At 39.8% G+C, this 22518-nt stretch overlaps 6 protein-coding genes across 6 annotated transcripts; 2 read left to right on the top strand and 4 right to left on the bottom strand.

Annotated features, from left to right (window-relative positions):
• Positions 1-2357: 2357 nt before the first annotated feature.
• On the top strand, positions 2358-5510 carry Cbr-tkr-1 (the record flags this gene model as incomplete). The annotated part of the gene is made up of 8 exons (XM_002641716.2): positions 2358-2476; positions 3109-3408; positions 3458-3581; positions 3628-3707; positions 3753-3900; positions 4977-5167; positions 5215-5393; positions 5440-5510. 8 exons carry the CDS (start codon positions 2358-2360, stop codon positions 5508-5510), a joined length of 1212 nt encoding a protein of 403 aa, XP_002641762.2.
• A 335-nt stretch (positions 5511-5845) lies between these two features.
• CBG10101 lies at positions 5846-7726 on the bottom strand (the record flags this gene model as incomplete). The annotated part of the gene is made up of 5 exons (XM_045244279.1): positions 5846-6211; positions 6256-6447; positions 6496-7206; positions 7273-7463; positions 7702-7726. The coding sequence occupies 5 exons, from the start codon at positions 7724-7726 to the stop codon at positions 5846-5848; spliced, it is 1485 nt and encodes a 494-aa protein (XP_045094201.1).
• Positions 7727-9210: 1484 nt separating this feature from the next.
• On the bottom strand, positions 9211-10957 carry Cbr-gpr-2 (the record flags this gene model as incomplete). Its single annotated transcript, XM_002641714.2, has 4 exons — positions 9211-9431; positions 9483-10099; positions 10151-10648; positions 10695-10957. The coding sequence occupies 4 exons, from the start codon at positions 10955-10957 to the stop codon at positions 9211-9213; spliced, it is 1599 nt and encodes a 532-aa protein (XP_002641760.2).
• A 308-nt stretch (positions 10958-11265) lies between these two features.
• Cbr-rgr-1 lies at positions 11266-19675 on the top strand (the record flags this gene model as incomplete). The annotated part of the gene is made up of 15 exons (XM_045244278.1): positions 11266-11322; positions 11458-11673; positions 11723-11992; positions 12044-13124; positions 13169-13775; positions 13823-13997; positions 14575-14733; positions 14957-15716; positions 15767-16042; positions 16322-16386; positions 16435-16545; positions 18567-18686; positions 18738-18844; positions 19014-19387; positions 19431-19675. 15 exons carry the CDS (start codon positions 11266-11268, stop codon positions 19673-19675), a joined length of 4623 nt encoding a protein of 1540 aa, XP_045094200.1.
• On the bottom strand, positions 16631-17058 carry CBG10099 (the record flags this gene model as incomplete). Its single annotated transcript, XM_002641713.1, has 3 exons — positions 16631-16664; positions 16791-16879; positions 16945-17058. 3 exons carry the CDS (start codon positions 17056-17058, stop codon positions 16631-16633), a joined length of 237 nt encoding a protein of 78 aa, XP_002641759.1.
• A 206-nt stretch (positions 19676-19881) lies between the features above and the next one.
• On the bottom strand, positions 19882-21463 carry CBG10097 (the record flags this gene model as incomplete). The annotated part of the gene is made up of 3 exons (XM_002641711.1): positions 19882-20385; positions 20457-21337; positions 21388-21463. 3 exons carry the CDS (start codon positions 21461-21463, stop codon positions 19882-19884), a joined length of 1461 nt encoding a protein of 486 aa, XP_002641757.1.
• Positions 21464-22518: the final 1055 nt, after the last annotated feature.

Raw genomic sequence — 22518 nt, 5'->3', positions numbered from 1 at the left:
CAAAATCCGATGATTTGTCTATAATTTTCCTAATTTCCTTTTTGCCTTTTTTTTTCTGGCCAGCCACATCCTTTACCTGTTTCCCTACCAGTCATTTCCGATCCATATTATCATCATCATGATCACATCTATCTGAAATTCTCATTTTCCCAAAAATTCAGAAGTCTAACCTAATTTCTTCTTTTTTTTCGTCTGGTGCCACATGTTTTTTTTTGAGTTAAGTTATGCATACTATCTCGAATTGCTTCCTCACTTCTCGGAAGCAAAAAAAAGAAAAACGACAAAAATAAGAGTCAGGAATTATTCTTTTTCTGTTCTCTACACGGCTTCTAGAGAATCCATTGTTAGGTAGAAGTGGTAGAAGAAATTGAGAACTATTCTTTGAACTCTCCTTTTATACGAAATTAAGTTTTCTTACTGCCGTTCTTTGGACTGTTGTTTGCTTTGTAATCCTTCGTGTATCTATTGGCATCAGAATTTTCGGAACCATGAAAATTGGTAGAAATATAATTTAAGGTTTGATTCAAAGCTTCTGAAATTTTCAAAGCGATTCCTCAAGTCTAGGTATTGTTATGGCTGTCCAAAGATTAACGTTGTGATTTTCATGAGATGAAGCAACTTTGACCAGCGATAACTCAGCTCGAAATTGTTCAAATAGTGTGAAATTCGGCCATGTTGCTGATGAATTATTTGAATTTTCGCACTCCAAATTTTTAATCAAGTGTTATGCTAGTTCGAACATTGCACTTCTTTTGACACTAAAAGCTCCAAAATCTTTCGCATTTATAGTGTCTGAAACTTTGAAACTTAGAACTTTAAAAGATGAAAAATCGTTGTTTTCCTAGGTTACTTTTTCAAAACAAATTAGATTAATGATCCGTTTATTTCTCCGAAAAAAATTTTCTCTATTTTTTGCCTTTTTCCGAACTCCAAAATCTCATTTTCTCTTGTCACTCTTATCCACCTGTGTTCCATGTTCCAATTTGGCTCTTTTTTCTTCTTCTTAGAATTTCTAAGATTGTTTCTAGCCTCATCTTGTGTTTTGATACGGAAATAAACCAAATGAGGAAACAGAAAAAGAAACTTTCTTCCTCCTCCTTCTTTTCCTATCCGGGTAACTCTGTCTCGACCGGAAATCTGATCATTTTCAGAAAAGAAAAGGTTTCTCATTTTTCCATTTTAGGTTAAAGATTGAGGGGAAGTATAATTTCTACTTCGTGTATCCTTTTGACCTGAAAAATGAGGAAGATCCTTCTTCTTTTTTTGAGAGAGAGAGAGAGGGACCTAAAGAATTGGGTGAATTTTGGCATGATGTCACAATGTTTCAACTTCCCCTTTTTTCGATGCAAATGAATCCTGGAACATTTTCCGTGTATCAAGTGGAAAATTCAAAAATATCATATTATCAAAATCAAATCATAGGTTGCTAGACGCTGCATAATTACATAGAACTTGGTATTTATCAAAAAGTATATTTGCTTCTAGAAGTTTCTTAGAATTCTATCTCAAAGATTTGTTTATGCTATACAAAGCTATGGAAGTTTTGTGCTCAAGTTTCTTGTTGTCCTAATTTTGAGCCAATTTTTCTCGTTTCATGTCAAAGATATGAAAAAGTAGAAAGTTGATAAATTGTTTCTGATATTATGATAAACAATTTATCAGTTGACTCAAAGTTAGCAGCTCTTCTATTACAGGTTTTACGGTTTTTAGGAAAGTCGGATCTTTGCTGTCTGGACTTACAAAATTGAATTTAGAATTCCTTCTGATTTTCCAGAAATAACACTTTTCAAATTCCTAGAATTTGGTTGAAATTTAAAATTATTTTTTCTCCCAATTTCAGCCTCACTGTTTTTTTATTTTCTCCCCATTAATCACCATTGTTTTGGTTATTTTTTCTCTCCCAATTTCCTTTCATCTGAAAGAAAAGTCACTCTGATTCTTCTTCCGGACGTCTTCTTGGTATTCCTTCTGGTGAAGAACACACAGAATTCGTAATTCGCTCTCCCAACTTTTTGAATTAATTGTCTCACACCAACCTGAATGCGAAAAAAGAGAAAATTCTACTCTTCCTTTTCTGAAACAGACACCAAAAATCCAAAGGATCCTCTCGCTTTTTATTTATTCCGGACACGGTGTGCCAACCGAGAACCTGCAGATATTTTTGAGCTTTGATTCTTTTTAGTCCTTTGAATCTTTTTGGACGTTAATAACAGGATTATATATTTTGATTCCCCTTTATTTCCTTTTATTTCTCCCTCAACCTAATTTCCTGTTTCGTCCGTATACCATTGGTCTCTATTTTTTTTTTACACATTTCTCTGCTATTCAGAATATAAATCCAATTTTCAGCCAAAAAAATGGATCAAGACCTTCTAATTCAACTGGGTGAACGAGCGTGTAAGAACGCTGAAAATCTGACACTTCCACCGGAACTCAATGGCATTTTCTTCTGTGCGCCCAGCTCCAAAGAAGGATTGTAAGTTTAGAAAACTTGAATGGAAAGAAGATTCTCAGAAATATTTGGCAGTAATTTGAGACTAAATGAAAGCTTCAGACGTTAGATATACATAAAACCTGTGAAAGAATGGCTCCTAACTTTTAATTTTGAGCTCAGTTATCTCGATTCCTTCAGAAGATATCGACAAGTGATGAACTGATAAAATATTGGTGATATTATGATAAACATTTTATCAGTTGACAAATTTTTTATATCTCTCACAGGAATCGAGATAAACTGGCTCGAAGTTGAAAGCTAGAGGCGGGGGGGGGGGGGGGGGCTTCTATTACAGGATTCACGGTTTTGCAAAACGATCAACAAGAAGTACTTTTTCACACATACAAAATGGTCCAATTCTCTTTGCACAATTTTTTGATAAAAAATATTTTCTTCACTTAAAATGATGTTGGAATTTATTAATCCATTTGAAGAGACATGTAAAACTTCAATGTCTTGAGAATTTATAATTTGAGTTTATGTGTACTAGACAGAAAGTAAACCAAGAGATCTTTGAAGTATGATGATGCTGGTATGAAAAAATCAAAAGTGTGGAAGAGAAAATCCGCGGCCACTACCGTAATTGGCAAATTTCTGAAAAAAAAATCTTCCAGAGCCACCCAAGTGTTCGTCGCAATTGCCTTTGTCCTTCTCATGGCCACTGCGATAATCGGAAATTCGGTTGTGATGTGGATCATTTATAAGCACAAAGTAATGCATTATGGCTTCAACTATTTCCTTTTCAACATGGCTTTCGCTGATCTCCTAATTGCTCTTTTCAACGTCGGAACTTCCTGGACATACAACTTGTACTATGATTGGTGGTATGGAGATCTTTGCACTCTGACATCATTCTTTGGAATTGCTCCAACAACGGTCTCGGTTTGTTCAATGATGGCTCTCAGTTGGGATAGGTAATGAAGTGCAAAAGCACAAAAGTCAACTAGATATTTTCTTTTTTAGATGTCAAGCAGTTGTGAATCCTCTCCAAAAACGTCCACTCTCTCGAAAAAGATCAGTCATTGCTATCCTTGTCATTTGGGTTGTTTCAACGGTCACTGCACTTCCTTTTGCTATTGCTGCATCTGTGAGTTTCATTTATTTATCTACAGAAAACTCATCCATCTTTTTAGGTCAACTCATTTTATACGTATGATGTCGTCACTTCCACTGTTTCGAAGACACATGTTTGCTCGGCACCTGTCAACACTTTGTAGGAATTCAGGGAGAAAATAAGGAAAAATATTGTTTGTTTCAGCTTTGAAAAAGTGTTGTTTGGCATTCAATACGCACTACCAATTATAATACTGGGATCGACATTCACGAGAATCGCAGTCGCATTTCGGGCAACAAATGAAGCGACGGATAGTAGTTTGAAAAATAATCATACAAGAGCAAAGAGCAAAGTAAGCGACCAATTCAACAAAGAGATTCTGAATTCAATCAGCACATGTTCAAATTCAGAGGACTTAAAAAAGCAAAGTTCCAGATACTGTAGCTTACACAACATACCGTGTTTCATCTAATAGACGAAGCCCATTCATACCGTCAACTTTGAGCACATTTATTTCGGTCCCTGTAAAAGGTATCAAAGTTTTGTCACAAATAAAATATTGGTGATAATAAGATAAACGTTTTATCAGTTGACAACTTTTTGATACCTCTGACAGTACCCGAGATAATTGAGCTCAAAGTTGAAGGTTTGGGTAGGCTTCTATTAATGGAAATACGGTAGTTCCAACCACTGTAGCCTACAAAACATATTTCTAGAATTCCGAATTTCTCGAACCTTCTTCCATTCAGATCTATTAAAACTGAGTCTATAAATGTTCAAATTTCAGTTTCCTTGAAATAGAATAAATCTATTAGCTATTCGAAGTTTTCTGAAAACTCACATCCCATTCATTATGATCTAATTTCACGAAAAAAACGTACAACTTTCCATGTGCTTCTCGTTATTTTTTAGAAATTCTATAATAGAATTCTGTGTTCTGTTTGTTTTTTCAACTTTCTTCACACCAAACTACAAAAAGACCATATTAAAACATACCGTATTTTCTCGAATACAAGCTTACCCAAACCTTCAAATTTGAGCTCAATTATCTCGGTTTCTGTAAAAGATATCAACAATTTGTCAACTAAGAAAATGTTTATCATAATATAACCAATATTTTGTTAATTGATTACTTTTTGAAATCTTTTACGAGAAGTGAGATAAATCCCTTTAATGTTGGGCAACTTTTCGGTCGCAAACTCGGTCTGTGTCAGGAAGGACCTCACTTTGACCCGATTAACCTCATTTCCAGTAAAAGGTATCAAAATTTTGTTAACTGACAAAATGTTCATTATAATATCACCAATATTTTATTAATTTACAAAGTGTGAATATCTTCTGTAGGAACCGAGATAATTGAGCTTAAATTGGACGGTTTCATGAATTACGGTACATGCGGTCGAAAAACAAGAATTTTTTACTTTTCAGGCTGTCAAAATGCTATTCCTGATGGTGGTTGCATTTGTCGTCTGCTGGCTTCCATATCACATTTATCACGCGTTCGCTCTCGAAGAATTCTTCGATGCCGCCCATGGAAAATATGCGTATTTGTTGATATACTGGATTGCAATGTCCAGTTGTGCTTACAACCCAATTATCTACTGTTTTGCCAATGAACGGTAAATAGAAGACGTTGAGAACATTCTGAATCTGTATGTTATTTCAGATTCCGAATCGGATTCCGTTACGTATTCCGATGGATTCCAGTTATCGATTGCAAGAAAGAGCAATACGAATATTCCCAATTGTTCCCTGATAAAATGCGAAGTATGGCAATTTCACTTCAGAAGGGAAGAGTAAATTCTTCCTGTTTAGATAAGAAAATCAAGGAAAACTCTTCTCAAGGTAACAATTACAGCTTTGATTTCTAACACATCTTTCCCAATTTCAGACTGCGTGATGCCTGAGAAAAACTCAAAAAAATACTCGAAAGTTCACCTTCTGAGCTGCCATGAAAAGTGAATGAACAAACGATCTGATATTTGAACGTGTTTATTTTTGATTCTTATGAAATTTGAATTTGTATGTATTTGTATCTGTATTTGAGAAACTTCTGAATTTGATAAACTTTTGAATGAGAATAAACTTTTGGATGAGAATAAAACTATTGAATGAGAATAAATACTGATTGATGAAGCTGCACAAGTGAAATCTTTGGAGGGAGGGTGGAAAAATGAAAACGCTAGAGAATAAAGCTCGATTTTGGTGTTCAAAACAGAAAGAGGGGGTTTAAAAACAGATGCAAACGAATAGAACATGAGCCTAAATAAAACAGATGACACAGATAAAACAGATTATTAGGCAGTTGCCAGTTCGATTTTCTCTCCCTCTCGCAGTGGAGCCATTTCGTGCCCTTCTTCAGCAGTGAGCTTAGCCCATGGTTGAACGTCTCCAGAAGCGAAAATGGAGAAGAGAATCGCTCCGGTGGCTAAGATTCCAGCAGTCAGCCACAGAACCACTTGCCATTCTTCTTGTGTTCCGTTTGGTGTGAGGTAACTAGTGACGGCTGGTGAGATAATTCCCGCAAGTGCCGAAATTGTGTTTCCCGTTCCCATGACAGTTCCAGAGAATGGTGGGGCGATTTCCAGGTAGTTGACAACGAATCCAGCGTATTGGAATCCAGAAATAGCCATACCACAAGTGATGAAAATAATAACAAGAACCTGAAAATAAGAATTTTCGAAAACATTTTCTTCCTAGAACCCACATCCTGTCCACATCCGCAGTATCCAGACGCCACGAGGAACAATCCTTGACCGATCAGTGCCACAAGCATAGCCGCTCTTCTGGTGTTCAATGTGGAGAGAAGACCTTTGGCACGAATGGTATCAGCAAGAATTCCACCAGCGTTGATAGCGAAGAAATATGCGATATACGGGATTGAGGCAACAGCTCCTAGCTGAAACAAATGGTTTCTTTCACTAGTACTTATACCAATAAAACTCACCGAAGAGAGATTCAAACCGAGAACGTCTTTAAGGAAGGATGGAAGAGAGACAAGCATTGTGTATGCACCCCAGTCTCCAGCGAAATGTCCAATCCAGCATGCCCAAACAGCTGGTGATGTGAGAATCTTGATCCAAGGCGTTGATGGAACTTTTCCAGTGTCTTTTCCCATTGAAGCTTCTACTGCAGTGACGATGTATTGTTTCTCTTTTTGGGAGATACGTGGATGATTGGCTGGTTTATCAGAACTGATGTACCACCAAACACCACACCAGAGGACTCCAGCGACACCGATGATGTAGAAGATGGATGGCCATCCACCATCAAATCCGTACTGGCAGAGGAATCCAGAAAGTGGCAGAACAATGACGTTTCCGATTTGTGCGCCAGCATAAGTAACTCCGGTGAGCACAGATAATTCCAGTGGTGGACCCCATACAGACCACATGGTATGCATCGCTGGGAACGTGGCTCCTTGAAGAAATCCAATGGCTGCACGCAAGATAGCCAGTGCATATTCCGATGATCTAGCGGCGACTGGATTGAAAAGAGTGAGAAGAGCAGATCCTAGAACGGTAATGAATACGACACGTTTTCCTCCATAACGAGATGCCAAGTGTCCTCCGATGATCTGACTTCCGATGTAACCGTAGAAGAAGGAAGATAATACCATTCCAGTCGTTTGTTTATCCCAGTCGAATTCTCCGATCACCTAAACACGTGTTTGTGAATTTTCTATTTTCTGTTTTCCCCCTAATTATTTGAGCCCATACCATACCGAGGAGCTGTTCGCGTCTACTGGTGTCATTTCTTTTCCACATCGAGAAACCTTCTCTGCCCCAGTGTCTGTTTTGTTCTCCGATACCATGCAGACGACTGCGAACGACATGTTCGTCCGCATCATATAAGTGAAGAGACATCCGAAGAACATGACCAGTGACAACGCGAATCGTGTCGATGGCACAAGCCCTGCAAAACGAGGTTATCACTTTATCTCCTTTCACTTTTTCAATGCACTTTTTTCTTCATCATATCTCTCCCCCACCTTTCTGTTACACTTTTGGATCGTCTCATTAATCACCTTCTGCAAACTTCCGATCAAACTATCATTATGGGACGTCCACACAGAAAAAAAGAAAAAATTTTCGACCTTCACTCGATTTCTGCGTAATTTCCCTAGAGACTCACACTCCCACTGTGTACTTACGAGGTTTGGTAGCCGGGGCGTCCATAATTATTTGTTCTCCTTGAGCTGCCCTCTATCGTTCGGGGGGCTGACGGCCTGGAAGTAGAAGGAATGATAACAGAACTAGAAAACTCAGAGAGCATGATAAGAAATGCGGTAAAATTGAATGATGTATAGCCGACAGGGGGAAAGTGGTCAAATGCGAAAAGACGAAAGTCAAGGGCTCTCAACGATAATTGAAAATCGGTTTATACAAAACAGAACCCGAAGAAGAAGAATGAGAGATGGGCGGGGCGAGAAGGAGTAGAGATGACGTTGGTTCGAGATGACTGCTTCCTATGGTTAGGAAAAAACAAAATAAGAAGAACAAAAATAGGAAAAAGGAAAAGCGGTGTATGAGACAGAGGAGAAAATGGGGGAGGGAGCATTGCATTTTTGTGAAGACTCCATCCAGAGCCGCCGCGCAAATGTGATGCAATATGATGAAGCTGGTATGAGAAGTGATGATTTTAATTAGAGAATGCAGTAACAAGTTAGAGCTTAAGTACCCAACCAGTTTTGGTCAGTGAGCATAATAAGAAAATGTCAATTGAGTGGGTAGAAATAGGAGACCACATCAAAAACGCGTTTAGGCTCAAACGCCCGCCGCCAAATTATACGTTTCAGTTTTCAGATGATCACGTGTTTTGGGTCGTTAATGCTCAAAAACAGATGCCCTCCTAATCTTACCGATTAGTACACTTCTCCGATACTCCGAAAAATTTCGTACAATTCACAACTGATAAGACGGTCAACACTAAAAGTGACCAAATGAGATGGGAACTGGCAATACTAAAAACTTTCCGCGTTTCCTATCATCATTTTTTATAGTGAAGAATTTATATGTGAAATTGTAAGCTACGAAACCGAAGAAAAGAAAGGAATACAAAAGGGAGAAAACTTTGGGGAAAAATGGTAACTTGATACAGCTTTTGTCGCCTTTACACAAAAAAAAAGATTCGATCTACTGCTCGCGGTCATTAAATGTTCTGACCAACACATTTTCTTGTCATAACTTTCTGTAAATAACCTCAAGTCTATCAAGACAGCAAAAATAAGATATGAAGACAACAACGAAAGCGGATTGCAGAGAAAAAACTGAGACGCGGGACCGGAAGGGTGGCGCTCCTTCTCCTGGACGCTGGCTGTCTCCTCTGCGTCTCTGCATTTTTCGGTTTCGTCCCCAGGATTCCGAGGTCATTCGCACGGGAGCCCCTTTTGAATGACGTTGGAGAGTCACACGTGGGTAACTGTGTAACATGAAGACAACTATTTAAAAAATGAAGAATAACAAGCAACTTATGACCTGAAAATTGAGCTGAAAATGAAATACAGAATGGGAGGGATCGTTTAACTTTGGTCAAATCAAAGATTCTATAATAAATTCAAAATGTTTACTTGGCACGATAATGTAGAAGAATTTTTCTTTTAAAATATTTGACAGACAGACAGAGAATTAACAGCTTCATATGGGAACGTCGTTGTATGTTCTTATTTGGACAGCACCGTGGCATCAGTATCACTTCGAGTATCATCGCCTTGCGTCGAGGTTGAGTGCAGCGACGTTTTGCTTTTCTTCGACCGCTTCAAAAGCTTATTGACTGTTTGGCCGTCGAACTTCATATTCTGTATTTTGGCTATGTTCGCACGGAAGCCAGGGAGGATTCGGTGGCTTTTCGTGGTCTTTTTGGAAGCGGCAGATATGGGTCGTGCTGAAAACATAGAGATTTAGATCGATTCCCTAACTGTAGTCTCTTGCATACGTGCTGCGAAGATTGACGCTGGCATTGCAGTTCTCTGATCGTCCATTCGCGAATTCATCTTGCAGATCAGATCCATGAAATCCATTGGCTCTTCGTTCTCCTTCGGAGTTTCCTCTACCACCGGTGCGGGACGCTTCTGATCTTCAATTATGCCGTTGACTACCATTCGCCATGTCTCCACATTCGTAGCATGTTCGAGTTTGACAACAACCTTTGTCACGACCTCATTCGGCGCAACCGGATCCGCGGATGCATCTAAAGCTAGGCTCACATCTTTTCCTTCTTCTGTATCATTTCTCTCGGCTGTCATCACTTCGTCAATGAGCTTATAAAACTTTTCGAAGCAATCCTGTTTGATAGTGAGAACACTTCCGAGAACGATAAAGTAAGCCGATTGTTGTCTCCTTCCAAGCGCGGCCAGACATTTTGCAACGAGTAAAAGAGTGTCTTTGAGGTATTCATTCAAGTTTTGTTGGCGAATCAGTTCCAACGCCTCCATAGCGTTGCAGTACGCCTCGTGGGGGTTTCCGAACGCCAACAGTTTATCAGCTAACTCCCGTTTGTACTTGGCTACTTCTCGCGTCGTTCCATATTTCGACACATAATATGACGCACTTCTGAAGAGCAATATTTTATTATACAAGCAATACTATTATCACAATGCTCACCTCAGATTGTTGACGATGAAAATGAGCATATTTCCTTCAGCATAGAGAGCCATTTCGTAGTAGGCTCGGTGAACGTTTGCTAGTTGATCGGTTTTGATACACAAATCAATACAGTCCTGATACGTTTGATGGGATTCTCTCTGTTTTTCTTGCAAAGCAAGGCACTTCGCCTCAAGCATTAAAATTTCGACTTTGGAAATATTATCGGGGTGCTCTTCATTTATCTGTTTGATTTTGGAAATCTGTTCGGCACTAATAGTGAGAAGTCGTTTGTTCTCCTCGGGATTGCCTTCCAATTTTCGTTCATAACCTTCCAAGCAAACTGTCACGAGAAGAGTTCTTGCGATTCTGACGAATGTTTCTCCTTCTTTTCGATTGCTGGTGTAGTCAATGAGATCTTCTGCACATCGCTTGGCTTTTGAAATTTTTCCCATCGAGAGTGCAAGTTCAACGATTCGCCGCGAGGAGTCGCACGCTTTTGGATAAATGAAGGTCAGTCTGCAATTATCGAATTGAGATACAACCTAGGACGATGTGTAGTTACTTTAGCACATTGAGCTCGTGTTCAAAAAACTCAAGAGCCTTAGTTTCATGCTTCAAATATCTGAGTACTCTTCCGTAGTACATGTAGATTCTGCCGAGTAATTGAATATCGGTTGTTCCGCATTCGAGGATTTCCTCGAGCCGTCCCATGGCCTCCTCGAACATGCCTAGCTTCATTGCACTACGGGCACTGTTCAACATTGAGTTAATAATCTCATCTCGGGGACCTTCTTCTTCCCGAGAAGATACAGAAATGTCCATCATTGGTTTATGCTTTTGCAGTCTGAGTTGAAGCGCGATTAGCTGAAAAGTGAGTTTTGTTACTTAACAACCTATATTTAAAAGCTTTTACAACGTTTCACGCAAGTTTGTATCAAAATTGCAGTAAAAATAGAGAAAAATCCAGTAGGAACAAGACACAATTTCAATTTCCAAATTGGCGCCACTTTTCAATGTCGTGAGATAGCACGCATTATCCGCATATACACTATGACGCCATATTACACAATCCCTTATAATCTGAAGAATTGTCTTCAAATGACAAAAAACATAATAATTTCTAGCATACCTGAATGAATAATATCCCAATAAAGATGTCACTAGATTTTTTTGTATTTTGTTTTGGGCAGATTCAAAGCCATAAAAGTTCTTCATTGATTTCTGGTCATATTTTTTTATAACAGCTGCAACCTTAAACGCGGTTTTTATTTTATCTTCGAGTTGTCCTCGAATTCTAGACAATTTTCGAAATTCAAAAATAAGTTTCAGAGAAACTGTCGTCCCAATTGCGAGGAGCTCTGGCAGCAGACTCGCCTGCAATGGCGGCACGGTCTTCTCTCGATCCAACAGGTTCTGTTCTCTCATTGGACGAATCATCAGGAATCTCAGATCATGAAGGTTTTTCATCAGCAGAGCAGGATAATTTTTCGAACAGAAAGCCTGAGGATCAAGCAAAAAACTCATCAGATTCAGAAGAAGATGATGGTAAATAAGAAAACAATTCCACTTTTTCAAGTCTTTGTTTCAGGAGTAGAAGCAAAAAACCCACTACCAGACGTTCCACCAGGCTGCGGCCCTCCAACAATTCCCCTTAATGTTCTACTCGACTTTTCCATCCAACATGTATATCACGAAATCACGGTTCTTGCTGAATTGATGCAACGAAAGACAAATGATCAAGGAGAACAAGAAAGGAAAATGTCACTTGTGCATTTCGCTCATGCCACTAGAAGTCAGTTTTTAAAACTAGTAGCTCTAGTCAAATGGATACGAGTTTCAAAACGAATGGATGTCTGTTATGTGGGTTTTAAATTTTCTCATATAAAATATTTTGAAAAACGAATTTTCCAGTCAATCGACTATCTTCTGGACCTTCAATCTCAGTATTTCATCGACACAGCTGACCGATTAGTAGCAATGACGCGTGGCGATCTGGAGCTGGCTCGTCTTCCAGAATATCACATTGCACCAGCTATAGATGTTCTCGTACTTGGAACATATAATCGCATGCCTTCAAAAATCAAAGAAGCCTTTATTCCACCAGCAAAAATCACACCTAGAGAGCAGAAACAGGTGTGTGCTCGACTGAATCAGTTGATTGAAACGCGATTGTCTCGGCTGTCCAGTGGAATCCCACCGAACTACAAGGAAATTCATGTGGCTAATGGCATCGCCACACTACTAGTTCCAGGAGAATTCGAAATCAAAATCACACTACTCGGAGAGACTGAAATGACCAAATGGTCACTATTGAATATCAAAATCCTCGTAGAAGACTATGAGCTTGGAATGGGTCTTCCACTCGTTCACAATCTCCAACTCAACCAAATTCATGGAGTGCTACAGTCTCGAATGGATGTAGCTGTGAATCCAGTCAAAGAAGCGTTTTTCAATTTGCATAGTTTCTGTGTTTCTCTTCAGTTGGATGTTCTTTACTGCCAAACTTCACGAATGGCTGCCGGACGGTTACGGGAAAACATTGTTATCGAAAAGTACGATCCTAAAGAACGGATGCTGGTGGTTGGCTACTGGGTCAAACGGTCGAAAAATAAGAGATTGACAGTTGGACAAGTGAAGATCGATGCACAGTACAGAGTTCAAATCTACGAAGATAAAGATGACAAATTGGGTGGATTGAAAGTTCGACACTTCCCACATGCACCTCGACTCGGAACGATTGATTGTGCATCTGGAATGTTGTCAATGGATAGAATGCTCTCAGAAACATTTGCTGTGAGATGTAGTGAACGTCTGATGAGGCTGCGAAGGATACTGGAAGCAGCAGAGCCACTGTTGGAAGTTAGAATGACTGGTTCAAACGTTCCAACACTTTCTCTATCTCTCCTGCCAGATACTTCATCCAACGAAGAAATGTTGACCGTATCGGTGAATTCTTTCTGTGGAAAAGTTATTTGCAACATCAATGTGCTTAGTAAGTTTTTCTTGTAGTTAACTCTATATAATTCTGGTTTCCAGATAGCGAAAATGACGACCTTGTTGCATTTGCAAAAGCTCTCTACAGTAGTCGTTGTTCAGGACAGACGATCAGAGACTATTTGCAAAAGTTGCGAACTTCTCTTGTGATAGAAAGATATAGACGATCAGTGGCAGCGCTTCCAGTTCGAGAAATAAAGGAAACTGAGCTGCTACCATTCGTAAAGGTTATGTTGAGAGAGGCGCCGAAACAAAGAATAATTCTTCAATATACTCGATCTGAAAACTACTATCTAATCGTTGGATTCATTCCTGAAGGAGAGGATGTTGTCACCACAAAACTGCAACTTTTGGAGTGTGATGATGAAAGAGCCCAGTTCATTCCTCTGGATAATGATACAGAAGTGTTCCAAACAGCAGTCGCCGATGCCGTTGAACAAGGAACGATGAGATTCAAAAATTGTGATGATAGAATTTCACTACTAGAAGAGTGTTCAAGAGAACAGAGGCTGGCTTTCGCAATTATTACTGTAGAAGATCGTATAACCTATATGTACCTTGCTACTGAATTGCAAAAGAAGGGAGTTGGGGTTGAGCTAAGGAGAGATGATGCTCATGTTCCAGGAGGGCTGGCGTTGCATATTACAAAGTGAGCCAAAAATTAAAAACAAAACTGAAGATTTTTTAATTTTTCAGTGTCAAAACTGTGGTTCCATTTGACGCTGCTGAATTCTTCAAATGCTGTGTTCGAAGCTGTCTTCGTCTTGATAACCGGACTCGTCACACGTTCCAATTTGAAATGTGCTTTGAAAATATTCCATTGGTTCGAGATGTGCCTCACGGGCTCGCTCATCGTCGTGAGGGTGACAAGGTTCGTTTTTTTCATTACAAATACAAGAAAAGACAAATACTTATGTCCCTATTGCGCCCGAGTCTCGGTGTCGTACTGTTGTCGTTCAGAGTAGACAAAGAATGTTTCTCTTTTGATTTTCGGTTGCATTGTCTAGTTTGCGACATATTTATTATTTCATCTATTCAAACATTATTTCTCTGATTTCAGAATGCTCATATTCGAAAGGTTAGTTTTAAGTGTGAATGTGCATATCCAGGTTAATGTTATTCTCATTTCCCTCGCATGTATACGTCACCATTAACCTGTTAATTGTCCGAATGTCTCAACAGCTTCCTAATTATTGTTTTATTTATGGGAATCAGTTCCAGCGGTCTTTGTCTGATTTTATTCCCCTTCCCCGGTTGGGCTCCTCCCCCAGAAAGAACAATCTTCTCTCTTCTGTCTCTTTTCTCTCTCTCTCACAAAAATCACATCTTACATCCCCCAAAAATTATCACAAAAACACACATTGCGTCCTTCGAATATCCTATGATCTTCTTTCTGAAGAATCGGGATAGCGTCCTGCTTGCTCTCACACACCGATTTCCCATTTCAGGATACAACATGGGTGCAGGAGATCAGCCAAGTCAATCAGATGACTCCAGAGAAGCTGGTCGAAGGAATCATTCATCGACTCATGCGATATCTTTACATGTACAAAGTGGTTCATCAGTTTTCGCTGGCCTATGAGCAGTATTTCAAGCAGTGGTGTAATGTAGGTTATCAGTATTCCCTCTGATAGAAGCCTACCCTAACTGTCGACTTTGAGCTCAAATATCTTGATTCGTTTGAGAGATATAAAAACTATGTCAACTGATAAAATATGGGTGATATTATGATAAATATTTTATCAGTTGGCAACATTTTGATATCTTTCTGGGAAATTTTCTATTAGAGGAAATACGGTATATTTTAAATTACAAAAATAACGATTTTAGGTCGAAGTGTACACATTCCACAAACTTGTCGTGTCCTATGGAGAGAATCGAGATATGCTCATGGTCCTTGCTTTCAACGTCAAATCTCAGAATCCTGGATCTCAAGAAGACTATTTCCTGATGAACTTTGGGCAGACCATGCCACATAGTCAGTTCAATACACCTGAAGTCGATTGGTTAAAGAAGCCGCGGTACAATCCACATGCAATGATGTCGCAGTTGTTGAGAGATGAGCTCAAAAAGAACAACGATCTCATCTACATTATGCACTATCTATGCGAAACGATTCGACCATTCATGGTCATCGGAAAATTTGGACGAATTCGATTTCAGTCACAGAAGTCGTTATCCCAGTTGATAGGACCTGAAGTCTTCTTCCCGTATCGTTTGAAATACCACCTGGCTGTTCTCGACCTCACCACGTTACGATTGATGCGAGGAAATGTGATTCTGGAGATCAAAATGCTCGAAGGACAGAAAGTGGCGGTTCGAGATGTGTCACGATACCGTGCGAGATGTGCTGGACTCTATCAGTTGTTTTCCAACATTGACCCAGTAACCACTGAAATCATGTGTGAAGAACTAGAGATCCCAGAATCGGATAACAAAATCAACGCTGGTCCGACGATGTGGAAACCAGAGCAATTCATGGATGCAGTCGATGTGCCACATGAGGACGATCCACGGATGAAAATAACATCGCTGCCGATTCTAATGACTCATGACACCATCATTAAAGCTTGTGACTTCCAAGAAATTGGTTTGTTTTTCTTGCTTCTTCTTCCTGTGAACCTAATTAATTATTTTCAGATGGTCACGTAACATGCCCATTAGATGAATACCTCTACTCAATATCCTACCTACAAAGAGCCCTCCTGACGCTGGAAAGAATGTCTCCAAGAGCACAGCAGGGTCCAGCCAATAACTTGTTCAGTGGATATGTGACTGTAGTAGATGCGAAGCCAGACTATGTCAGATTCAAAGCAACACAGTTGAATGGGGATGGAACGAATGCAACAGCAATGGTTTACTATAAAATCTATCTGTGTCCAGAGGCGATGACGTTGAAAATCCATATTGAATACGGTAAGAGCTCAAAGCAGTCGCAAATTCCGATTTTGAAAGTTTTGGTATCATTGGAACTTTTCAACATTCACATTTCGAAGTGGAAATCTCACTTCCCCATCACAAAGTCGCAAAAAATTGGTGAAAATTCCAGGAACAGATTTTGAAAACTCGAGATACCGTAGTCCGAAAATTAGGAATTTTCGGAATTTCGTTCCGAGCATCCCTGCTATTAGCTTATCAGTTCTAAACATTCTACTAGATCCTTAATTTCTTTATCAAAACCTATTTTGATTTCAGACGAGGGAACGAACTCTGAAGCCACTCCAAAAAACTTGACCGCTCTGTCTACGTACTTTGAAAAGGTTCCGACAAGATTCTCAAGTGTCATCATCATCCAAATATCATTTTAGGTCGTTTTCCGTTGCGGCGACGAATACGCACTTCAATCGTATGTTGTGATGACCCGTGTGACGTCTTTCGGAGCCACTGCGAGCATTGCGAACTTGATGAATGCACAAATGGTAAGAAAAGAAACAGGGTTCATTGTTTATTTGGGTGTCAAGAAAAAAAAAGAAGATGAGCAATGAGTGAAGAATAGGGGTGTGGTCAGTAGTCGACTACTTCATTGCTCCGGATCTTTCTGAAATTTTTCTGCACATGATTCAATATAATGCGTTACTCTTTTAATGAACTAAGACTTCCATTTGGTCGGTCGTCGGTCGTCGGTTCTCGACCGATCAAAATGGAAGTCTTATAGTGAACTTACTTGAATAGCCCATAAAATTGATTTCGTTTTCCCATCATTCGGAATGGGGAGAAGAACATTGAAGGTACGTCGCCAACTCCACGGATATTCTGAAATCAGAAACCTAGATGACGTCGTTTTTCTCAAAGTTTTCTAACAACAATACACCAAACACCGTTGAAATTATGCACAAGAAAGGAAAACTGACTCTCGGTGCGTAAGCGACGGAAACGGCACAAAGTGCGATGGCGATGAGCAGAAGAGAATAGGCGAGTGTCCGTGAATGCATTTTCTGAAGTTTTAGTATTTTGTATGTTTTGGTGTTAGGATTCGAGAAGCTTTAAAAAAGAGTATGATGAAGTATTCACGAGACAACAGACGAGATGAGGAGGAGATTTCAAAGCTGTTCACGGTTGGGTGGTTTATGACGCCTACTACAAACTACTAGGAATGAATTTCCATCTCCACAAATTTTATGGAGTCGTTCAGCAAGCCAATGGTCCTCCAAATTGAGGAACAAGGGTCCTCCACAAATTGAGGAAGTGTGAATAACAATTGAGATTTTCAAATTGAGCACAGAGAAATATCGGAGAGAATGAGCATTATTCTCTGTCTAGACCAAAAACAAGATATACCATGAAATAAGGTTGTAGCTAGAAAGCTGGGGCGGGAAGAATCACGTCATGGGAAACGACGAAAAGTTGTGGTGGGATGCAATTAAGCCCTCCCCAACTATTGCAAGGATTCTATTCATCAAAAAAGAAGAATCCGTGCAAAACCTTTATTCACGGAGGAGGAGTGTGAATGCATAATAATAAATATTGGGGTCATATGGGTGGCAGCAGCAGCAGCTCCGACTCCTTTAAAAATGATGGAGGAGTGGCTAAATCGGGAGGACCTCTCCTCGCGCGTCTTCTGAACTTCAAGACCACCAAGATGACGTGAATTTTTTCGAAAAAAAAGTGGTTGATCATAAGACGGAGGGAGACCTAAGAATATATCATATTGGGAGGAGGAGGTTTTAAAAATATTTTCAAAAAGAATACGAAAAATATTTAGAGCATTAAAATTTGATGTCTTGAAATTCATATTATTAGAAAAATGAAAAAAAATTGACAGAGAATATTCTCGAACAACAACTGAATTCTCGATGCTCCATGAATTCCGAGAAAAAAATTCCCGGGAAAGTGGGCGAAGTCAGCGGGCGGAGCGTAAATTGTAAGCTCGGCACGGTTTTGCCGCACGGTTTTCCTTATGAGCGTGCAAAGAAACTCAGGCTCCGCCCACTTTTTCGGAAGTTTTTTCCTCGGAATTCGAAGGAGCCTTATGATTTTGAAATTTCGAAAATTTCAGGATAAGAATATGATCCGATCTTCAGATTTAATGTGCGCTGATGATGTGATATTTTTTCGTTTTTTTTTTTTTTGGTCTAGATGATTCTGCACATATTCTCATAGTCAGAGAACAGAAAATCTGAAAAAAGGGAGAATGAATGAATGACGTAGGAGAATCAGAATTTGAAGTATAGTGAACAACGGTGATCATCTTGTTCAGGGAGAGAGAGCACAATAGTGCCGTCGTCGATTTGTAATTCTTTGGTATAGAAGACGACGTCAAAAAAAGAAGAAAAGGAATACGTGTCTTGCAAACTTCAGGAAAAAAGAGACGTCTTCTATAACTTCTAAACTAGAACATACTGGATGAACTAGAGACTATTTTAAGCGAACCTCCATAATTGCCTAGAGTTAATTGTAGCAATGTATATAACACAAGAAAAAGATTTACGGAATTATTCAGGATATCTCGCTGGAATCCAAATGTTGCTTGCAACTCTCGCTGACCTACAACAACACGACGAGCAAGAAGTTGGCCCCAGCGACGAAGGTGGATCAGCAGTTGAACAATATGATTATCAATGTAAGAATTGATAACAAGAGAACGACAACATCAATATATTCCCACATTTAGGTGATCATCAGCCAGAGCCGAAAAGCAGACTCATTCAGTGTCCTCCGGTTTATCTACAGGATCAAAGAGTGGGTTATCTGTTATTCTTGTTTGAAAAAATCGGAGGTGTGGAAAAGAAAGGAAACGGACGAAAATCGAGAAAAAAAAATGAACGTATGAAGTATTTGCTGATTACGGTAGCTCGACCGTGGTCGCGGCCAACAGGTTTTCTCTTCCACAGCTCCGATTTTTGATTCCCAGCATCATACACTCATCGCTTTATCTTCCCATTTTCAGCAATTTCGTAACGGTCCCATCAGAACTCAATAAACAACTAATTGATGATGTGAATACCGAAGTGAAAACAACTGGAAAATGCGCGATCTGGGCACTAGTCAGCCTTGTATCCGATCGTTTCCGTTCTGGTGAATGGAATCCATCGAATCAAGATGAACCGATCATCTCAACTGTGGCGCCTCCTGCACCTCAACAATACGTGAATCCACCATCCGTCGCCCCTGGATCAATTGCACCTCCTGGATCAGGTGCTCCACAGCAACAACAACACCAACAACAACCTCCTCCATCTGTTATGCAGCCCGGATCAATGATGGGACCACAATCAGTGAATGCGCATCAGTATGGAATGCACCGGCAGATGGGTGGTCCTCGTATGTTTCATTTTTGAAAACTCCTTCAAATCAAGAATTTCAGCGTCAATGCAAATGAATCCGTCCAGCGTTGGTCCACCGCCAGGAAGTGTCGGAATGCCGGGAAGTGTTGGTCCAGGAAGCATGATGAATCCGGGCAGTCATCAGCAGCACATGATGAATCCAGGAAGCGTCGGTCCGGGCAGTGTCGGTGGTCCAGGAAGTGTTAATCCAGGATCCGTCGGATACCCTCCATGGGGTCCTGGTGGCCAACAATACCATCATCACATGCAGTACCCTCCACAGTAGTTGTCCTGCTTTTTTTGAACATTTGTAAAATTGACACCTTTCGGGTTCTTTGAGTCTCATTTTACCCCTTTCTTTCGTATTTTAATTTATTTGTCTCATCTCAATTATATTTTTTATTTTCAAAATAAACTGGATCAGAACGTAACAACGATAACGAAACGAATCAAAAAACAAAATCAACAATAACACCAAAAACAGTTTGAGATCTACTTCTTCATCTTTTTCTTTTTTCCACCACCGCCTCCTTTGCCTCCGCCCATACTCTTAATGCTCATTTTGAATCGACCACTATTTTCCTCGGTATCTCCGAAATCGTCGTTTTGTCTTCGCTTCTTTCCTGATTTCCGCTTCTCGTCCATTTCTTTCATCTCAACTTTCGCATTTTCCATCGCTTCCTGTGTTCTCTCCACCAACACCATAACTTCATTCTCAACGCATTTGTACTCGTCTAATTTCTTTCCTAAATTCGCCTCGATTTTCTGATAGGCTTCCACGTCATACTGGGTGACAACAGTGATGGCAAGACCACTTCTTCCGGCACGAGCAGTTCTTCCAACTCGATGAACATAGTCCTTCGACTGTGATGGCATATCATAATTGATGACCATGTCGACATGAGGAATATCCAAACCACGAGCTGCCACATCAGTGCACACAAGGATTTCGCGGGCTTTGCTCTTGAATTTGTTCAGTGATCCGAGACGTTTTTCCTAAAAATAACAAGGATAGGGTATAAATAAATATGAGGGTGGAGGAGGCCAGATTGGTCTCTCGAACTCACCTGACTCATCTGTCCGTGAAGTGGGACGGCTTGCATTCCGAGTTGACGAAGCATGACGGCAACTTGCATTGTTGTTGCACATGTGGCACAAAACACGATAGCACTGTTTCCGGCGTGTTCGTTGAGAAGATACACGAGATAGGTCTCCTTGTACTTGTTCGGAATGAAAATGTAGTGTTGTTTGAGATTATCAACAGTCTTGTAACGAGTCGAAATGGAGACACGAGCTGGGTCTCGAAGAGATGCGCGTTCCAATTTTGAAACTTTCTTTGTCATTGTAGCGGAGAAAAGATACGTTCTGCGTTCCTTTGGAATGACTTTGAGGATTTTGTCAAGCTCAACTTCGAAATCCATGTTGAGAATACGATCGGCTTCATCCATGATCAAGAACTTGAGAGCCTTCAAGTTGAATCCTTTTGTATTCTCTAAATGATCAACCAGACGTCCTGGAGTGGCAACAATGATGTGAGGTCTTCTGGCAAGAGCCATAGCTTGTGCAGCCATATCAACTCCTCCGACAATGACTGCAACAATGAGTCCGATTCCTGATCCTAGAGCTTCAAACTGTTGGCCAATTTGGAATGCAAGTTCTCTTGTTGGCGTGAGAACGAGACAGAAAAATGCTTGAGGATGATCAAGAAGTGATTGTAGAACGGGAATTGCAAATGCTCCAGTCTTTCCAGATCCGGTTTCTGCCAAACCGATTACATCTTTTCCTTCAAGTGCATGAGGCAGAGCTGCTTGTTGAATTTTCGATGGTTTGGTCCAACCGAGCCGTAGGCATGCATCGCACAGTGGTTGTGAGACTCCGAGCTCTGCGAACGTTTTCTCTTCTTCAATTTCTTCCACTTCATTTTCAACAGCTTCAGCAACAGCTTTTTCTACAAAGAATTCAATATTTTGGAAATTGTATCACTAATTTAAAACTCACTTCTCGTCAATGTCTTTTTTCGGTTTGTGAGGAATTTCTGGTTGTCCTCTCCATCGGACGACGAAGAATCCGACATTCTGGAAGATATAATAGCATTTTTTATTTTTTATTGTACATTATATCAAAAGACACTAACTGCAAACGGATATTAGGTTAGAAAATACACATTTTAAATATTGGGAAAATACAAAAGTTTCGTAGTCCGCAGTCTGGCGTCGGTTGGTGTACACTATGTGCGCAATTTTACGACATATATTAGCGATTTTGCGGGGTGATTTAAAAATGAGTTTTCACCTTCTGAAATCTCGGTGTCTAAAACTTTCCACTGAAAGTAGTTTAATCTTTACAGAACAAGCAAAACATATTATCTTGTGAGCATATCAACGCCCACTTTCTCAATACTTTAGTTCTTGTTTGAACTAGGAGTACTGTCAATTTATTTTTTTATTTTCGTCCGGTTTTCGGCAATATTTCCTCAGAAAATTGGAATTGAAATTGCTTTTTTTTCTGATTGAATGCATTGGTGAAACTTGCTAGAGAATAGTCAAAAATAAGTAAGCGCCCAGAAGAATATCCGGAAAATATACATTTTAAGGTTACTGTAGTTTTTTCCATTCTTAAAGGGGGACTCCGACCAAAAATTTTTTTGCATTAAAATGTGTTAAAATTTATCTGTTTTTCAAATATTATTACGAAAAAATTCAAAAAAAATCCGAAATCCCCGAAAAACGGCGTTGAAAAGGAAGAAAATTAAAAAAAAAAGTGCCGCCGGGGGACGAGAATTTTCAGTGAGAAACCTAGGCCACGGCACCTGACAGCCTTTTTTTTCAAGTCGCCGACAGTGGTTTTTTACGTTTTTTATCTGCCGTACATGAAATCGAAAAAAAATCCAGAAATTTTGCCACGTAGGAAAGGCGCCCGCTGCCGTGGCCTAGGTTTCTCACTGAAAATCCTCGTCCCCCGGCAGCACATTTTTTTGAATTTTCTTCCTTTTCAACGCCGTTTTTCGGGAATTTCGGATTTTTTTTGAATTTTTTCGCAATAATATTCGGAAAATAGATAACTTTTAACACATTTTAATGCAATAAAAATTTTTGGTCGGAGTCCCCCTTTAAGAATTTCGGGACCTTC

Source organism: Caenorhabditis briggsae (assembly GCF_000004555.2).
Source record: "Caenorhabditis briggsae complete genome, chrIII, whole genome shotgun sequence".
NCBI lineage: Eukaryota > Metazoa > Nematoda > Chromadorea > Rhabditida > Rhabditidae > Caenorhabditis > Caenorhabditis briggsae.
This window is presented reverse-complemented; position numbering and strand designations above follow the sequence as displayed.